Source organism: Thunnus thynnus, chromosome 14 (genome assembly GCF_963924715.1).
Source record: "Thunnus thynnus chromosome 14, fThuThy2.1, whole genome shotgun sequence".
Lineage (NCBI taxonomy): Eukaryota > Metazoa > Chordata > Actinopteri > Scombriformes > Scombridae > Thunnus > Thunnus thynnus.
This window is the reverse complement of record NC_089530.1, coordinates 12,841,345-12,860,917: the sequence shown is the minus strand read 5'-3', so window position 1 is coordinate 12,860,917 and position 19,573 is coordinate 12,841,345. Positions and strand designations below refer to the sequence as shown.

The following is a 19,573-nucleotide window of genomic DNA, read 5'->3' as shown; positions in this document are numbered from 1 at the left end:
TGTGCAGGGCACAATGAAATCAGAAGACTATCAAGGCATTTTGGAATAGAACATACAGCCCAGTGTCTTAGTCGCAGGTCATGGGTCTTCCACCAGGATAATGACCCCAAACATACATCAAAAAGCACCCAAGAGTGAATGAGAAGAAAACATTGGACTGTTCTGAGACCTGCTTTGATTCTTGATCTGAATCCCATTGAACATCTGTGGAAAGAGGTGAAACTTGTGGTTGGAAAATGGCACCCATCAAACCTGAGAGAACTGGAGCAATTTGCTCTATATGAGTGGGCCAAACTACCAGTGGAGAAATGTAGAAACCTTATTCAGAGTTACAGAAAGCGCTTGACTGCAGTTATTGCCTCCAAAGGCTGTGCTACAAAATATTAAGTTAAGGGTACCAATATTTTTGGCCATTTTCACTTGTTTTATTATATTAGATAATATGTTAAGTTTTAAATCAAAAGCAAAGTTTCATCTATATTCAATGTGAAATAAAGAATAATGGATACCATATACTTCTATCAGTTTCAACTTAATTCAGAGAAAATTTAGTTGTTGTTTTTTTTTAAAAGGTGGAATGGTACCCAGAAAATTACAATGACATTTTTTAACCAGAATTCTGTGCTGATCTGTTATGTAGGACTAGATGTTAATATCCCTTAATTGCACACGTGAGACATGCTGCTTAGATTCTGTGGAATGGTCAAGTATGTGATGGCATCTTCAGGGTTATCAAGTGGGCGCCCTCTTTCCTCGATGTTTTGCTGATAGACCCACAACACCTCCAGAGGGTTCAACAGTGAATCCTGGCGTCCCGGGCTCTTTCCGTAGATGCCATCTACTCACGTGAGGGCCCATAAATTTGTCATTCATTTTCCTATAACTAGCCTGCAGTCAAGACACATTTCAGTGATAAATAAACAAATTCCTTCATTTTTAATATTTGATAATCGCAGTTTTCTATGCAAGTTGTAAGAAGTATATGTAAACGGACAATTTGCATCTCTAGTTAGTAAATGGCTTAATTAAGGCCAGTGAAAATGGCTGAGCATAGTTTAGAGCTTGTGCTTTTCCCACTTCAACTCAGGTGTTGGCTAGTCAGTCTAAGACATCTGATATCTACATTTAACTTGTTTGTATAGCATTGCCGCCTTTACATCTGGCAGAGAGATATTAAATCTACATTGAAATTCAATTATGTCTAAGCTCAAATAAACACAAAAACATTGGATCCATCCTTAGTTGTTGAAACAGCAGTTAATGATTATTCTAGATATTTTACTTTCATTCCAGCTAAACAAATAAAGGTTTTAAAATACTTGCAAGAGCAAGTTTTTATTTGTTCTTCTCACCATGTGGCCCCTTTGGGACTCACAAACCAAAACAAAACATACATTACATACAGATTTATTTTAAACCCAAACATTAGGTGCGGACCATACACCAGAAATTATCTATCTTTGTCGAAAGAGAGAAAAAAAAACCCCCAAGACTTTCTTATCTATGACACATCTGTTTCACTACTGCAATCTGTTAGCAAATAAGCAGCTGTTGGAAAAAGGCCCCTGGTACTCATTGCACAGTTTGTGAGCAGCATGCGGCTCCCAAGGCCTTTTTTGCAGCTGCAACAGATCAATGTTATTGGCTTAAAAAACACTCAAATAACTACAGAAGTAGAGCTGCGCCTTGCAAAAAAAGTCTTAAAATGTCCTTTAAATTTGAGTGTGTGCATTTGTGGAAACCCATGCATCAGTACAGTGGACCAGCACACTTGGAATAAAATGCACTGACAAGTAATTTAGAAAGTCACTTGATGTTCAATCTACAAACTACAGCCTACATTTCCGAACTCAGTTTTCACTTATTGTTTCAACAAGTATTCACTAAGAATCGACTGAGGCCTGCAGGTAGAAGGCAGACCTGGTATGTCTTGTTTTTTCTCGCTATCCTACTACTGTAGTTCAGTCTAAACTGAGCTACATTAGCTTAGCTTTGACTACAAAAGCTGCAGCTAATGATCTGTAGACATAGCGTATCTTTGAGAAAAGTGGACAAACCGTGCTCCATGAGAACAGCAGACGACTTGGGAGTCACTGAAACTGGCTGGCCACCACAAAAGTGTTTTCCTGGGAGGACTGCACATCATTCCTGTATCCTTTTATTTGTTTATTTATTCATGATGGCTGTGTTTGAGCAGTGGCCATTTTTTACACTTGAGGTGTTTCTTTCAAAGAAGAACCATCTTTGGCCACTAGGTCTTCTCGTCTGCATTTGACATGTCCATTTATAATGTTTTTTCTATGTCTACACATGCTTTACATAGCCAGGAAAGGCAACTACCAATGGAGAACATACTGGACTGTTACAGTGTGAAGTCATTAAATGTCTACACAAAATTATAACAAAAACAACAATCAACATTGGTGCTTTCTATGAGTTTTATGCTCTATATATTAATCCTAAAGATTAGCTTTTTAACAAATAATTGGTCCAAATGACCTAATATGAGTTGTTGTTTTTTTTCGTGTCAAGTGTACTTTGGTAACATTTTGGCCATTTTAGCACATTAAGAGCTCAGACCACAATGATTAAATGGCATAGTAATTTGTCCATTAGATACACTAATAAGGTGCATTTATTAGACATGACCTGTTCTTATCTTATTTCAAATGGACACCAAGTTGAAATATACTTACAATCGCCCAATAAGACTAAAATAGTCTGCTAGTGCTGCTTGCTCTGTCCCATGTAACTATATTTTATTTTTGTTAATAATACATCACTATTGATAGTATTGCACAATTGCTTATATTTTACTGCAACAGACATGCTGTCACACATAAATTGCGAGATAGCCATCAAAGGCAATAAGCTGTAGGTTATGTGATTCAGTTTTGTCAATATTTTATTAAAAAAATTGTTGTGTTTTTCAATGAATTAGCAACTGTAGTGATTAACAGGACACATCTCCATTTTAAAGGCCATTTGAAGGCTATTATATTACTCCATTATACTGCCATACAACAAATCTGTCTACTTACCAGATGGAGGTCCTTACATATTGAGTTGGTACTGCACAAACTGTTCACGCAGTCATCAATGTCTTGCTCACATCTCAGCCCAGCATAACCAGGATTGCAAAGGCAATAATACCCATCGACAACTGGAACAAGATCAGTAGGTTAGTTACAGCACCTTGCATCATAAATTAAATCACTGTGCTTTCAGTAGACCCTTCTGATATATGACATCTCTGCACAGGTAAGTGCTGATTCCATTTTTAATGGATATAACCATTACATAAATGCCTAGGGTTGGGAACCGAAAACCATTTCCAAATTAGAACCAAATCCAAAATGCCAAGAACCGGGTACCTGTTAAAAAAAAATTGAATTTCAGTTCTGCTTATCGGTTCCTAAACGTGACAACCCTCTATTATTGCAAACAAAGGCTACATATCTGCCAGGACCTGTCTACGTCATGCATCAATGCAACAGCGTGTTGAGTTGTTTAGATACAAGCATACATGGCTAACGTCACAACAGTAGTGAAAGACAGACCACGTTAAATGCTCAAAAATGTGGCTTCACTTTATTAAAGAAAACAATAAAGCAATGTGCAATACATGTGGGAAGCTAATCAGCTGTAAGACAGGTTGCACAACAAATTTGACCAAACATTTAAGGTAGCACGGTATTGATTTCCAATAATGTTCAGTGTTTGATGTCTTGCAGTTTCCTAGCATGAGTGTGCGATCATTCAGCGCTAGCACCTCACTAGCACCTCCAGTAGAGCCAGCAAGAGTACCTAGCTGCAGACAAAATGGCAGACATCTTGGACCTCCGCCAGTTGACAGGAAATCATGTGACCTTAGCAGCGGAAGTTGGTTCTCCTCTTGACGTTTTTTTCCCTGTGACATAGAATGTGGATTTAAAAAAATATAAGTTTATTTCTTAGAAATATGTTTTAAAGTTGATTGACTTTCTTAAAGGCTTTATACAATATTTTAAAGTGAGAAGGTTGCAATTAGTACAGATTTTAGAAATCGGCCAATATAAAGTTAATTCAGTAAGTCTTTAAAAAGTCACCAGTTCTTTTACATGTTTTATGTAATGTTTAAATCAAATTTATTTATTAAAAAAATTCTTATAAACAATGTACTAAACAATGTGAATAGGCTATGCCAAATGGAAGACCCTGTGAGCTACTGATGAATGACAGTGACCCTTAGCACTTTTTTTGTAGCCTCTGTTGTCAAAATCAAAATGAACCCAGCTCTTACATTAAAATAAACAGGCATCTTTTATGTTTGGGGTCAAATTGACACCAGCAATTTAAACATACAAGGTACTCTTGTGGAAAAGACAGAAAATCTGTGCTGGGAACCAAAAACCAAACAGGGACATTTGTGTACAACCCTGTATTCCCTATCTCTAAATTCAATGTTGAGTTCAGAGGGGCTTAATTGGCTTTATTTACATGGGAAACATGTGTTTACACTGCCAAAGCAAGTGTGAAATAAAAACAAAAAGACTTATGATTTTGCTCTCTGTTATTTTTTTATTCAAAAAATACAGCTGCAGTTGCACCAATCTGCTGCTGGATGTCGCTGTCCGACCGCTCTGTAGGGGGCATTTAGGGGCGCTGCTGTAGCGTCTGAATCCAGAGAACTGAAAGAAAAGAAGAGAGACACACAGTTAATATGACAAAATGAACAACGAAAATAAAACTACAAAACCTTGATATTCTATACACGTGCGCTATGTTAGTGATCTGTGATAATAGACATCACTGTCTTGAGGAAATTTAGCCGGAAACAGCTCGTAAAAAAAAAAGAAAAAAGAAAGAAAGAAAAAAACGCTACAGCAAACTCAGTCATCATTTTTAAAACATTAGCAACAAACATTCATTACTCGTCTCATATGATGAACATCCATTCAGTCTGGTCATTACAGTCTATTCAGTCTACTGAGAGATTTGGCTACTCTGCAATTCAGCAAAATAGCTTCACTTCGAGTTTTACATCCAGTTAATCAGCGTTTTTACTACAGTCATCTACTGAAACACCATGGAGAACCGCACAGGAGTGAGGCAACTCTTGACAGCTGAAACTGTATTAAATTAATTGCAAATGACATCATTAATATGCCGAATTGAGCAGAATCCCTGATTGATAACATATCTTAAACTTAAACAAAGTGTTGAGGCGTCGTTAAAGTGACATTAACCAGTAACACACACATAGCCTACATTATGAGCTGGTTCCCCAGACAGTGATTAAGCCAGGCCCTACACTACAGATGGTTAGTTGTGGTAATAGACAGTAATGTCAACTGCGTGCTACACTGCAAGCTCTAACGTTAGGTGTTAGAGATTGCAGTGTAGCACTGAGCATCCAAGCATCTAACCTCTGCTGCCCATTAGCGAGTTAATGTAAGATGATTCAAACAGTTCGTACTCAACAGTACTATATCAATTTTAAACTCATTTAAACTCAGGATTTATTATCACAAATATTTTTAAAAAGTGCTTACATGACGTGCAACGAGACAAAATGCTTGGAGCCACTTAGCATTTTCAAATGTATTTTCTCCATAACGGTATACACAAGCTTGCTGGATTCTTCAATATATCAAAGTTTGATAGACAACATTGAATAAAACCTTAGAAAAGTCAACAAACTTTTTAAAAGATCCTTAATAGACTGTATCTTACCGCTGTAAAGTCCTCCCGCCTTCTTGCCTTTTCTGCCACAAGTGGACTACACATTCACATTGCAGGTGTTCACGCAAAAACGACACGAGGAAGACCAACTTCCGCTGCTAGGGTCACGTTGGTTTTCTGTCACCTATGGAGGCGGAAGTCCAAGATGTCTGCCTCTCTGTCCACCATTTTGTCTGCATCCAGGTCCCACTCAAGGCCAGGGATACCAAGCCGCAACACCCCATTCTCTTTGGCAATAAAGAGAAAGATGACCAAAGAGAAAACTGAGGAGCGTCAAATACCACAGCATCCACAAGAAAATGTATGCACTGACTGTGGATCATAGGTTTTTATTGTATTTACTTTGTGAATGTTCACTTAAGACTTTGAATTTACTTATTTTAATGAAACAATAAAAGTCAAAGTAAATGCTTAAAAGAATAAAGATATTTTCGTTATCTAAACATTTGACCTCTTTTTTTTAACCATATTGGAATTGAAATTGGGAGTCGATAAGAAACTGAATCGATAAGCAGAATCGGAATCAATACAATTCAAATGATACCCAACCCTATGAATGCCTTTTACTGTATCAGTCAAACCTGTTGTTGCTAAATTGTTGCTATGTCACATCACCTCCCTCTGCATCAGTCTGACACAATTTGACACTTTAACCATCTTTAAATGAACCCCTTCTGCAATGGCCATTCAGCCCTCTTTTCTGCCACCACTTACCTTGTCTTCCCATCTGTACTTATCCCCCTCTTTCTCAATGAAAGTCTGAAAGCCTTGTCATTTGTTTCTACTAGCACAACACACTTGCAACACAGTGAGTGAGGGGAAAGGAAGTACAACAAAGTGAGAGAGCCCATTTCAAGGCCATTCTTTATTCAGATGTTACAAATGTGCCAATTTCTTCGTTCAGAAGTTAGAATCTCCCACGTCTAATAATCAATTCCTTCCTCTCTTTAATTATTAATGATGTTAAAGAGGGATGCATCATCCTGTTTCTGCAACACACCACTGGTGTACAGGCAGCCAGTGACAGAGGTAATTGCAGTTCTTACAGGAGTGAATTTATTACTTCCCCAGTCAGGGTCCCAGGATTCTTCATTATCCCAAAGATTTACCACGTAATCTATGCTGTCACTCTGTCTTGGTGCGTGTAGCTGCTATTACTCTCATTAAATGCTTTAGGTCCTGGGTGGCAGCAGCATTACTCATCTCAGCCACTGTGGCTATGCAGTGCTCTCCCTGGTGACTGGCTGGCTGCTGCTGAGCGTTGGCCAATAGGTCCTAGAGGCCTGCGTCACTAACCTGAGGTGAACTGGCTGCACTCAAGATTAGTAAAGACAGCTGGCCGAGGTCTACTGTCGCACAGTGAAGGATATGATACCCTTAGATTGTGATCCACTGCCATCACTGTTTTGTTCCGGCATAAGGCAGCTGAAACAACATTGGCAGGATTTCCAAAATGCCATAGACCTTAAAGGTACTACTGCAGCACAAATATTTTGCTACTGAGAAAATCTAATTTGGCTCTGCACAACTGGTGTACAGTAATTATATCTACTCTAAGCAATTCAATATTTCACATAAATGTGTGCAGTTTCAGATTTTTGTCCCTCGCAGTAAAGGTGAAAATAATTTACAGAAACACTTTACAATTATTAACCAACTGGTGATAAAGAATCCTTTTCTTTGAAGTTATTTTTTTGATAAATGAGTACTTTAATCACATATGCTAGACAAGGAATGCATAGGGGTAAAATCTTATCAGCCAGCCACAGGCATAAAAACAATATTATGCCTTTGATTTTATTAATTTTGTCATTTATCATCCATTACTCAAATTACAACACAACATTGATGCTTAATTGATTTTGTTTCACAGTTATGTTAAGGAACTAATCAAGCCTACTCCAGCAGGTAATATCCTAGATCCTCACATCAGGTGGAATAACTCATAGCACCCTTATTAGCTTCAATGGTGACCCAATTGAAAACTGCCTGTCAGACTGTAAGTGAGCAAAACGAAATTTGACATATTCACTGTGTGCGTATGTCTGTCTGTGAGTGTGTGTGTGCGTGTAGAGCTTTGCTTCTGTCTTGAGTGCCTGTCATTAAGCATGTTGGCAAGACAGGCTGTTTCTTACCATCATAGCAGAAGCCGTGAAAACAGGGGTTGGAGCTGCACTCATCCACATTGATTTCACAGCGGGGGCCAGCGAAGCCCCGGCGACAATGACAGCGGAAACCCAAAGGGAAATGGTCCTGATCCAATTCCTCCACACACACTGCCCCATTCTCGCAGGGATTACTGGCCTCACAGGGTAAGAACTCACAATTATGACCTGGAGTGAAAGAAGGAAATACATATAGGAGGACCATCTAGCAGGCATGAATCTGTGTAGAAATACAATGGATGTAAAGAGCTGGGGATTTTTTGAGGAAACCCATATTGTAAGGTTTCCTTGAACCGGACCTCATGGTAGATTACATGACCAAAATGATAAACGCAAGCAAAATATTTGCAGTGATAGATTATGCTCACAGAGATGCAGTAAATCAAACACTTTGGATGCTGTTTAAAATTAATTTTAGAACAGTTAACTTTTTTAAAAATTGGTGAAGCACGACAAACAGGTGATTTAAACGAGATAGACATGAGATGACAGAATATACCACAACAACATACAACATTCCAGAAACAGGAGTTGATGCAGTGCTAACGTTTGTGTAGGGATGTGGTACATATGATAAGGTATTTACTGTCATTTCTTTGTGTGTGTGTGTGTATCATGCAGTCAACTGTGTGTGTGTGTATAGAACTGTTAACTGTTTTTTTTTTCTTAATAAGTTTTTATTTTGTCCATTTCAGCAACTGAACATCAGAGATGAAATGGCCGATGCTGTTATTAAATTCAAAGAAAATGTTTTATGCTTGAGCCAAAACAATTACCAAATGAATAGTCTCCGTCTTCAGTTCTGATTAGCAGTCTTGTTCCGTGCTGATTTAAAACAACTGATAAAAAGCACACATGTGGCTGTGCAGCACCTCATTTGCATTATTAATGTGCAAACTAAAAATAACCATTGGCACTATTAGGATTTTTGTGTCACTCAGCAGTCACTTTGTTTTAGTGAACTGCTAGAACTGTACAGACGGAATGAATGTGCCAGACGTCTCGTCTATTCAGGTCATGCATGAAGCTCAACATCTGGTGAAGAAAATCACTCTTCTCAAGCATAAAAAAGAAAAATATAAAATAGAGACAAAGAGACAAATAGAAAGGCCATGCACATATACAGGAAATATTTCAAAAGCCAATATAGAACACCAATCAGGCCAGGCAATGCATGCCAAATGAGTGAACAAAAAATGTCAAATGCAACATGCAAAATTATACATACAGTAACACAATGATTCTGTTTCCTACCTTGGATAATTTCTGTAAAACAGGGTCACATAAAGAAAACATGAATAAGACATTCCTAAAGAAACTGCTGCAAAAATCATCAGCATCAAACATTTTTATAGGTGAAATCAGTTTCTTATTAGTAGAAGAATTGTAAATATGAATGGGTTCTGCATGCTGTAATCAAATATATATAGCACATTATTGGTACTTTATTTGAGACCCCAACAAGTTCAGAAAAGGTAATCGTTTAGGAAACTGAACGATGACTGTAGAACTGCTCGTCCAGGAGACATGCAACCTTTGCTTCAACACATTCTTACTGCCTGAACCAAAGAGCTCATTCTGAGTACCGTATTTCCCCAAATAGTGGCCTGGGCCTTTATTTACCTCAACTGCAGGGGGTACCAGGCCTTTATTGGATGCAGGCTTATATTATAGAAAGGCCTTTATTTCTAATTCCCTCCGTTTGATAAGTATATCTGTTCATATTTTAGTATGAGTCCTCCTTCTTTTCTGATCTGCTTCTGTTTGCGCTGTTAAATTTTTGTTACTGCATTACCGGTAATCCACTTACTCTGACATGTGGAACAATAATTCTAGCGCCTGAGTTCCACCTGGAACATTTTGGCAGTGCAGCACTTAGCTGTGGTATGTGGGTAGCATGCTCATGGATGTATGCTTGCCAGCTTAGCCAATTTACCATGGTTATCCATGCTCATGTAGTATTGCTGCTGTTATTATTATTAAAATATGCACAATTATTCCCGTATTTAAACAATACTGCATCTCTTCCATCCCCCTCCCCTCTCTGTGATGGTCAGCTAGAGGGCTACACATGTACTCAGAGAACTGGAGTTACATCCAGGTAACTAGTATTTATGCTTGACTGACATGCACATTATATAACCGGCACCAGGAGTTTATCCATCCTTTTATTGATAGTTTCTTAGTATAGATACTTCATGACCAGGCAATAGCCTCTTTCGGCACTATTATTGTCAAATAAAATACACACTGCTTTCAAAATCTAATTAACTGGTCATTGTATAAAAACTTTCTCATTCAAGTGAATGGGACAGAGTGTCCAAACTTTTTACTTTGACTCTTAACTGGTACTGTATATAATATATAATTGAGTCCCAGACTGGAGCTAAGTGGAGTTTCGTCGCTAAGTCACTTATTTTCATATTATTGTGCTTATAATGGGGCTACCCACCACTTAGATAACAAGGTACAATCCATCCAAGGTGCATACATACTTGGAGAAAGAGCCGAATCAGGATTATGTATTACATCAAAGACAAAGCATTTCTATTTGCTGTAGACACACTTTGCTACTCAAATGTGTGATCTATAGCGAGGAAGAGAAGAGAATGAGGTGCTGATTGGGTCTAACAACACAAACTGGCACAAATCAAGGCCTCTGCTTTTGTAAGATGTATGTAGCTCTCTACAAACCTTAGACACGACAGTGAACATCCTGAACTACAAAGTGATTTGGGACTCAAAACTGAGTGAAAATTTTGACGTGGGTTTTAGTTATTGTACTTCTGTTACAGTAATGGTTATTACCATGCATGCAAATTACATACAAGATACACTGTTGCTTCCATTATCTCAAACAAAGAAATCTTCATACACTCTTTATGATTACTGGCAGTCTGAAGGAGATTTTACAGTATCTGTGTTCTTTTTTACTTACAGTTCTGTCTGTGTTTGACTATGAAAAGCAACCTTACATCATGATGCTGCCACTACCATGTGCCACTTAGTAATGGTGTTACATGGGTAATCAACTGTGCCTCATTTCTGTTGTACTCTCTACAGTCCTTTAAATCCTGTAGCTGAAGACTTACATTTTCATTTTCATCAGAGCTCTGAATCTTTGTCTTTATGCTGTCAGCGTCTCTTTGAAGTGCCTTTCTGTAAATTACATGTGCCTTTTTCTCTGCTGTAAAGCCTAAATTTGTGAAGTGCTGCCCTAACTGTTGTTAGATTTCACAGCCAATGCACTCATTAGACTGAGTTTAATCCTAACCATAACTGTCTGACTGATTTATATCAAGATGACGGCTGATGCAACATGGCGTGTTGCGGGTGGTGCGTTCTCTCGAATTAAACCAGGGATATTCAGAACTAATGATGGTAAAGTGATAGTAGAAGATGAACTACTGAACTTTACTGTGGTCAACCCTGAGTCACGATGAAATTGTTTTGCTGGTTACACACAGTTTCAGCTCTGAGCAGATAGAATCCTCAAGGACGATTTTATTTCAGGTCTGTTCTAATACGTCCCAACACTGTGTCTCTCACAAAGGTGCACAAAAGGATATTAACACCATAAAAATGTGCCTGAAAGTGCTAAATGAGTGCGGAGAGGATATACCAAGATTTGTCTCACACTACCTGGATCAGCTCCCTCCTGTGTCATTCAATCACACTGATGTTTCAGCGCTTCTAGGTAGAATTGAACAAATAAATTATGACATTTTCTGTTTGAAAAGAACCCTTGAAACAGATGCCTGCAGCAGTAACTGCTGCCCTTGATGACGGGTTGACTGCTATGGAGAAGCCACATGGCCCTCCTACCATGGACTCTGGCAGTATTAAGGCTGATGGTTGGATGTCAGCAATAACCGGTGAAACCATCAACAATAATCCAGGGCAGCCTACAGCTACAGCTACTGCTTCATTGTACTGGACCTCAGGACAAACACAGTCTCCATGCGGGAGACTGTGGTGAGGGAGGGATGTCATCTGAAGTTGGTGACTGAAAACTCTGCCACTCAACTTAAACCTAGCTTGGCACAAGCTACAATGAAAGATGAGGGAAAGAAGACTGGCATGATTGGAACTGGCACACCTAGTAATATACAAGCCGTCAAAACAAAGATGGTGAGTGTATTTGTTACTAAGTTTGATCTGAGCCTGGATGCTCTCAGTGACTATTTGATAGAGAAACTGGATAGGGAGGTTATGTGTCGAAAGATCGGGTCAGCATACAGCAGATTCAGCTCATTTCATGTCACCACTGAATGTAACGAAGAAGCAGGAATGTATGATCCTCAGCTTTGACCAGCTGGGTCTTTTATCCGGCGCTACTACGAGACACACTGGCCTAGAGGCACTACAGTTGGTGTCTAGCTTGGTCCAGAGGGAAATCCCAGGTCTCAGAACTCTGCCTAGTGATGATGCTCATGTGTGCCTTGAGTCTGTTGGGGCAGTAGATCCCCTCTAGAGGAAAAGTAAGATCCGGGTTGTATCATGCAATGTGTGTGGCCTGCGTGTAGGGCGCAGTGCCTCAGATAAAACAAAACGTTTGGTGGTTGACACATTTTGGAAGAGTGTGACATCCTGTGCCTTCAAGAGATTTGGAAATAGTCTAAGGTAGGATACCTAGTGGAGTGTCAATACTTTGGAATAGCAAATATGACCCACTGATGAAGGTGGTAAGATAGAATGTTGATTGGGCTATTGGGTTAGAGATAAATTATAATAAAAAGAAGTTTATAATCATAAATATCTATATACCTTATGAGTCTTATCATAAGTCTTATCATGTATCTGAGGATACATTTCTGAGCAGATTGGCTTTTGTTGAGGACAGAGGTTCAGCTTGTGTTTTTGTCATTGGGAACTTTAATGCTGACTTGTCAGATAGCAATTCTATATTTGCAGAACACTTGTTGCAGTTCTGTAATGACAGCAATCTTATTTTATCCAGCAAAATGTTCCTGCCTGATAAGAGTTTTGCTTATATTAGTGAAGCTGGGCACACAACCTCTTGGCTTGGTCATTGTATATGTACAGCAGATGCTCATGCCTTTCTGGATAATGCAGAGATATACTATGGGATGGCCAACTCTGATCATATACCAATTGTTATTTTTTTTAAATGTTGAGAATGTGCTAGCCATTACTGGCAATGATGCTAATACAGAGAAGCTGGACTGGACAAATATTAACATATTCCACTGTAACTGACAACTTGTTAAATAATATCGAACTGCAAAGGGATGCTCTGAAGTGTTTCAATATCAACTGTAAAAACCCACATCATAGTATTGAACTATGAGCCATGTATGACAATATTGTGACCACTCTTAATGCCTCTAGTAAGCCCTTTTGTAAACATAAGAACAAGGTGCATAACATTAAACCTGGCTGGAATGATTGGCATCATGCTGCAGCTAGAGAGGCTTTAAAACTCTGATCATAATCAAGAAGACCTAGACAGGGGTCATTGCTTGAACATATAAAAACTTACCAATGCAAGATTTAAATATGCTCTTTGTTTTATTAAAAGAAATGAGAACACAATGAGAGCTGATTCACTTGGCAGGAGGCTGCAGAATAATAACCATTATGACTTCTGGAAAGAGGTCAAAGTTATGAATAACTTTAAAACTTCCTTACCATCCAACATCGAGGGTGCATGTGGCCCAGATAAAATAGTGAATACTGCAGAACACCTAAAGAATGACAGTCATAGGCTCTGTCCTCTGCTTGCCATGTGTTTTACTAGTTTCATAGTTTAGGGTGTCCTTCCAGACTTTATCACCCCTGTATTTTTAGTGTCTGTCATTAAAGGTGCAGTGTGTAGGATTTAGTGGCATCTAGCGGTGAGGTTGCAGATTGCAACAAACTGAATACCCCCACCCCAACCCCACCCCTTGCAAAAAATGCAAAAGGCCCTCTCTAGAGCCAGTGTTTGGTTTGTCTGTTCTGGGCTCATTCTAAGGTAACAAAAACATGATTCACAACATGACTTATTTTCACGTGATTATACACTAGTGAAAACATATTTATGAATATTATATTCCATTTCTGCCAAATTTGTTTTGCTAGATGCCACTAAATTCTACACACTACACCTTTAAGGACAAATCTGGTAAACTAAATAGCATGGATAATTATAGACTTGTTGCCCATGCCAGTATTCTGTCTAAAGTGCTGGAAAGAATCCTGCTAACAAGGTTGGAAATGTTTGTTCTCACCACTGATAAAAGAAAACATGGCACTGATATGTGTATTTATGCTTTAAAAGGAAATAGTTGCTAAATATGGGAGCCAAAATTTCACTGTATTTATGTGTTTTACTGACGCATCCAAGGCCTTTGACGGAATTAATCATGAAAAATTATTTCTGAAATTGCTTGCTAGAGGTGTTCCAAAGTATATACTTAGGATACTAGTCTTCTAGTATGCTCATCAGACAATGCGGGTTAAATGGGGCAACGCTGTATCTGCCCCGTTTCATGTAAATAATGGCTTTCGCCAAGGTGGAATTTTGTCTCCTATTTTGTTCAGTGTGTATATGGATGACCTATTGAAACAATTGAATGGGTGTAACACAGGCTGTCATGTTGGAAACTCTGTTATCAATCATCTTATGTATGCTGATGACCTGGTAATCTTTAGGTCATATAGTGCTGGGCTGCAGCAATTACTGAAGGCGTGTTCACTGTACGGCAAAGATTATGACATTAACTTTAATGCCAAAAAGAGTAATGTCACAATGGTCAGAAGTAGAGAGTATAGGAAATTTTTTTTTCCTGGGCTTCACTTGTGCGACATTCTTCTCATGACATACAAGGAAATAAAATATCTTTTCTGACTGATGATTTGAATGATGACAGAGATATTTATCGACAATGTTGTAAACTATATGCTCAGGCCAATATGTCTCTTCACAAGTTAAGAATGTGTTGTGTCAATGTAAAATGTTCAATATTTAGAGCTTTCTGCACACCTCTGTATACAGCTCATCTTTGGTGTTGCTACAGGAAAAGTAGCATGCAGAGGCTCATAGTGGCTTACAATGATGTTGTGAGGTTGCTGCTTCAGGTTCCCAGTTGGCATAGTGCCAGTCAACTGTTCTCTGGTGTTCCTACATGTGAGGCAATTCTAAGACATCTGATGTACAACTTTGTGTCACTTGGATTAGTCAGAGAAGAGCATCATAGAGGCTTTAACCATCCCTCGAAAGAGCTGCTCTCGGTAATCATCCAGGCTCAGAAAACACAGGCGAGATAGCCTACATATGAACTGTTTTGTTTTAAATTGAATGATGAATTGTTGTGGTTTTACCTTGTATATCTTTATGTTTTATGTTTGTATCTTTATGTCTTTTCTTTTCTCCTTTATATATATATATATATATATATATATATATATATATATATATATATATATATATATATATACACACACACACACATATATATATACACATATATATACACACACACTATGGACCCTATTGTGAGTCAGAAATAAAGTTTGAATTAAATTAAATTAGATCTGTCAGACTGGTCCTTGGGTTTTGACCAAGGCTCTTCATGACTGGTTGCTGGGTTTGTAGGGATGGGTGTGTCTAGGAGGAGTCTGGCTGGCTGGATGAATATTTTTCACATTTATAAATAATGGAGCCTGTTGTGCTCCTGTGAAACCCCAATGCTAGAATTTTATCTGCTGACAGTTTCTTAGACTTCATGGTAGAGTCTCTACCATAACATGCAACGGTGGATCTAAATGACAAACAGCTTTAGTTTCGTTGTCAATCATATTCAGTAAATATTTACCAATATGGGACTCAAACATGCTAAATATATATTTTTTTTTTAAATCATTTTTTAAAATAGAGGTAGAGGTGAAGAAGTAGTTCCAGCAACATCCTAAATCTACTTTCACCACTGTGTAGATCAATTATAACAATTGATAAAATCCTAATTTAATTGATTTTCAATGACAGTATCATGATGAAATTCTATTAAGTATTTCACATATTACTATCCTTTTAAATGTGGATAACCACTTTTGCTCATTTCTTTTTTATGGTCTTTATACAAGAAAAGATATTTCAGAAATGTATGACAGCACTGTAACATGTCATGTACACAACTGAATAATGCACAATTTATTCTCTGTTATTATATATAAACAACTAAATCAGCCAAGCTCTATCTTTTGAATTAATGATTGACATTGGCCACCTACCATGGCTAACATCTCACTAATTACTCAAGCTTTCTTCATTTTAACTACAGGTAGCAAATGAAGATGTACTAATTTTGTTGAGACATGTGAAGTGAGTTCAGACAGGTGAAAATAATAGTATGTGAAGTTAATTAACTTTGCTTTTTGTCCCCATTCCCTCAGTGCTCATTACCTTTAAATGGAGCCACACATTGGCAGAAGTAATTACCAGGCTGGTCAATGCAAGTGGCTCCATTCTTGCAGGGAGATGAAGCACACTCATCAATGTCAAGTTCACACTTGGTACCTTTGACAGAAAAGAACACAGATTGATGAATATGTTATACCGTAGGGTCACTGACATACATGTTAAACAGTTAAAAATCAATCAATATTTAAATAGCAAAACTGCAAGTTTTATCAGAAGACGAGCTTCTCTGTCCCACAAAGGAGAACTTGTACTATTGTCCAGACTACAAGCTTGTTAACATCACTCTGGAAAAACCACAATCTTTCAGTGTTCAAACTAGAGCTGAATGTATTAGAACCTGAAATAATTGGGTCAGTGTCTTTTGCAAAGGACTTATTTGGAAGATGCAGGTCTTAATGGCATTCGCACCGATGATGGGAAAGCTGATGCCAGTGCACTGGAGCGCTAAATACAGTCATAATACCTGAGAGGGTTCCCTACGGTGTTGCAGCAAGGTATGAAACAGCAGAGAACATCCTCACAGCAAGAGCTCCATTTCAGATATAATTTCTGAGCATTCAAGAAAAGTTCTCTTCCAACATATTCACAAAAATTTAAAAAGCTCCTTTGTGCGTTTTATTGTTCATTATGTACATCGAAGACTATTCTGTGGGAATTATACGCAATTATAAGGAGACAGCTAAAATTCCGTTACTGTGTTTGACTTTTCAGGGTGAGAAAACATGATCTTTGTTTTGGTCTACTGTAGCATCATCATTCATCTTTGTACGTTTAATCAGCGGGTATCACAGCACCACACGTAGAGAAATAATTATTCTACAACACTAAAAAATATGTGCAAGTATTAAACTACTCCGCTGTTCTTGAATCATTATGAGGAGCTGCTGATGACTGCTGAATGTGTTAACTAATTGTAAAATACAAAAAAAAACAGATGTAAGTCATGACACATGATTCTGTTACACTTTGCCTACCAGGTGTGAAAAACTTCAAGTGTATACCCTCGCCTGCTAAAAGCTATTGAGTTACTGGGTCACTGAGCAAAAATAGACATTTTGCCTGAAATATTGTTTAATTGTGTCCTCCAACCAATACCTTTGTATGTGTTAAGAGTGTGATGTTTAATATTTGTTGAAACTCTTGAGAAGTGTTTGTTTATTTCTCGGACTGTGCTTTGTGGTATTTTTGTCCTGGAATACAATAGGTAAGGAATCCACGTCAATGGCGCACTACATACAGTATGTACTGTACATTTCGTTCATGTGAAAACATACAAAGACACTCCTCACACAAGTTTTAAAAAAGGCATGCACTAACCTGTGAAGCCAGGCAAACAGATACATCCATAGCCATGAACAAGGTCAACACACGTGGCATTGTGCAGGCAGGGAGAGGATGTGCACTCATCTATGTTTACTTCACAGTAGTCCCCTGTAAAGATGACATTTAACAGAATCAGTGGTCACAAAAGTGCCCTGTTGCAGCATTGATTTTTCACATTTTATGACTCATACATATTCACTTTCCCTCATTGCATATGGCGTTAAGCTTCTACATGTAGAATATTAAATGTGATGGCTGGTGGCACCTTGAATCCCTTAGTAACAGTATTTTAAGACAGCTGTCACAAAAATTAAGACATCCAGATATTTCACATGCACATTTTGCAACATGTAAAATAAACAAATTATTACTGTTATGCTAGCAAAATTTATTTGACACTGACACTTTGTTTATAATATCATGGTGAATTTGCACATCTTTATACTCCTACTCTACCTCATTGCATTTTTTTCAGAGATCATCTATCTCTCTCTCTCTCTCTCTCTCTCTCTCTCTATTCCTACAAACAGGAGCTTTAAATTCAGATGTCCAGATGAAGTTCAAACAACTGCATTGTTCCTCTGAAAAAAAAAGATTTATGTTTATTCCTATATTGTACATAATACAAAGAATAGTTAACTTAAAATACAATATTTATCATTATCTCATTGTTTTTCTCCTCATTTTGTTTCTCTGAAAATACAGAGCTGGTCAACAACATGTTTATCTGCACGTGAACTCAGCCGCAAGAGGATTTTTTTTTTTTTTTTTTTTTTGCACTTTCACTAATTCACACATCTACAGTCTCTGCAAGCTCTGGAAGAGGCTGTTATATAGTGCAAAATGCCGAAGTGAAAACAGGCCTTGGAATAATAGCAAGAGCCCATGTGATTACTGTGTACAGCTTGTGCAGCTCTTGTAACAATATAAAGAATAGAGTTTGTTTTATAACCTTATCGCCTCCCATGTGGCCAGGATGTGGCCTGAGGGTTAGCTCAGTTAACACACTGAGGTCCTCTTAAGAGTTTTTGTCAATACTGATGGTCAATGTGGTCAAAATGTCTCGGTTCCTCTTCAACACTCTGGGGACATCCAAAGATTTTTTATGATATCTCCTATTAGAAAATGCAGTTTCAGCTGACTGATAATTGACTGATAACAAGTGTCTGTCTCACTATTTATTTGTTTATTCTTACATTTTCAGCATTTAATACAGTGATTAAAAAGTAGTTTTACAATTTAACTGTCAGTCTAAACCACCTCTGTTCAGAAAATCCACAATAAAAGTGGGGTGACTTCCTCTACATCATATCATGAGATTTTTTGGCCCATTAGTGAAAAGAGGTAAAATGCAGTTTGGGTGGCCAGTTGGTGGGTCAGTCCATTTTGGTCCAGAGTAAGATGCCTCTCTGACTACTGGCCAGACAACCATGAAATTTGGTACGGACATTCATGGTCCCACATGGATGATTAGTGCTGCATGATTTTACTCTAGTGCCACCATCAGGCAATAAAATATATCGGGCAGTTTAATGGATAAACCTTTTCCTTTTGCCAACTTGAAACTTGTATTGAAAACTGAATTTCCATGAAATTAATGGAGGACTATAATGCAATTTGCTGAGCATATTCTTGCTCCCACAGGGATAAACCCATTTGATTTTAATGACTCCATGGCCTTATTTCTGGTGCCAGCCTAAAGATAAACATTGGATTTTTAAACTAACTATTAGTAGGCACATCCAAGGCCAATCAATGACAAACATTTCAAAAAAGTTGTTCATTCTACCCAACACTGCTGTATTATGGGGTTCAATGAATACTCCAAGTACCACTAACAGAGATTTAGACTACTGGTTCTGTTGATTAGCAATATAAATTTTATGAATCACATAAAAACAATGATAAATCTTAAAATTAATCTGAAAAACACTAT

General features: G+C 37.9%; 1 protein-coding gene across 2 annotated transcripts in view; it reads right to left on the bottom strand.

Annotated features, from left to right (window-relative positions):
- The window catches only part of eys (eyes shut homolog), a 170,339-nt gene that overhangs the window by 103,022 nt on the left and 47,744 nt on the right, over positions 1 to 19,573 (bottom strand). Inside the window, exons 20-24 of one of the 2 annotated variants that reach the window (XM_067609895.1) lie at positions 17,632 to 17,745; positions 16,297 to 16,410; positions 9,144 to 9,155; positions 7,860 to 8,057; positions 3,042 to 3,163 (exon numbers count right to left, since the gene is read on the bottom strand). In XM_067609895.1, coding sequence (XP_067465996.1) covers positions 3,042 to 3,163; positions 7,860 to 8,057; positions 9,144 to 9,155; positions 16,297 to 16,410; positions 17,632 to 17,745 — 560 coding nt within the window. The remainder of the gene's footprint in view (positions 1 to 3,041; positions 3,164 to 7,859; positions 8,058 to 9,143; positions 9,156 to 16,296; positions 16,411 to 17,631; positions 17,746 to 19,573) is intronic. The other variant, XM_067609896.1, reaches the window with a different exon arrangement.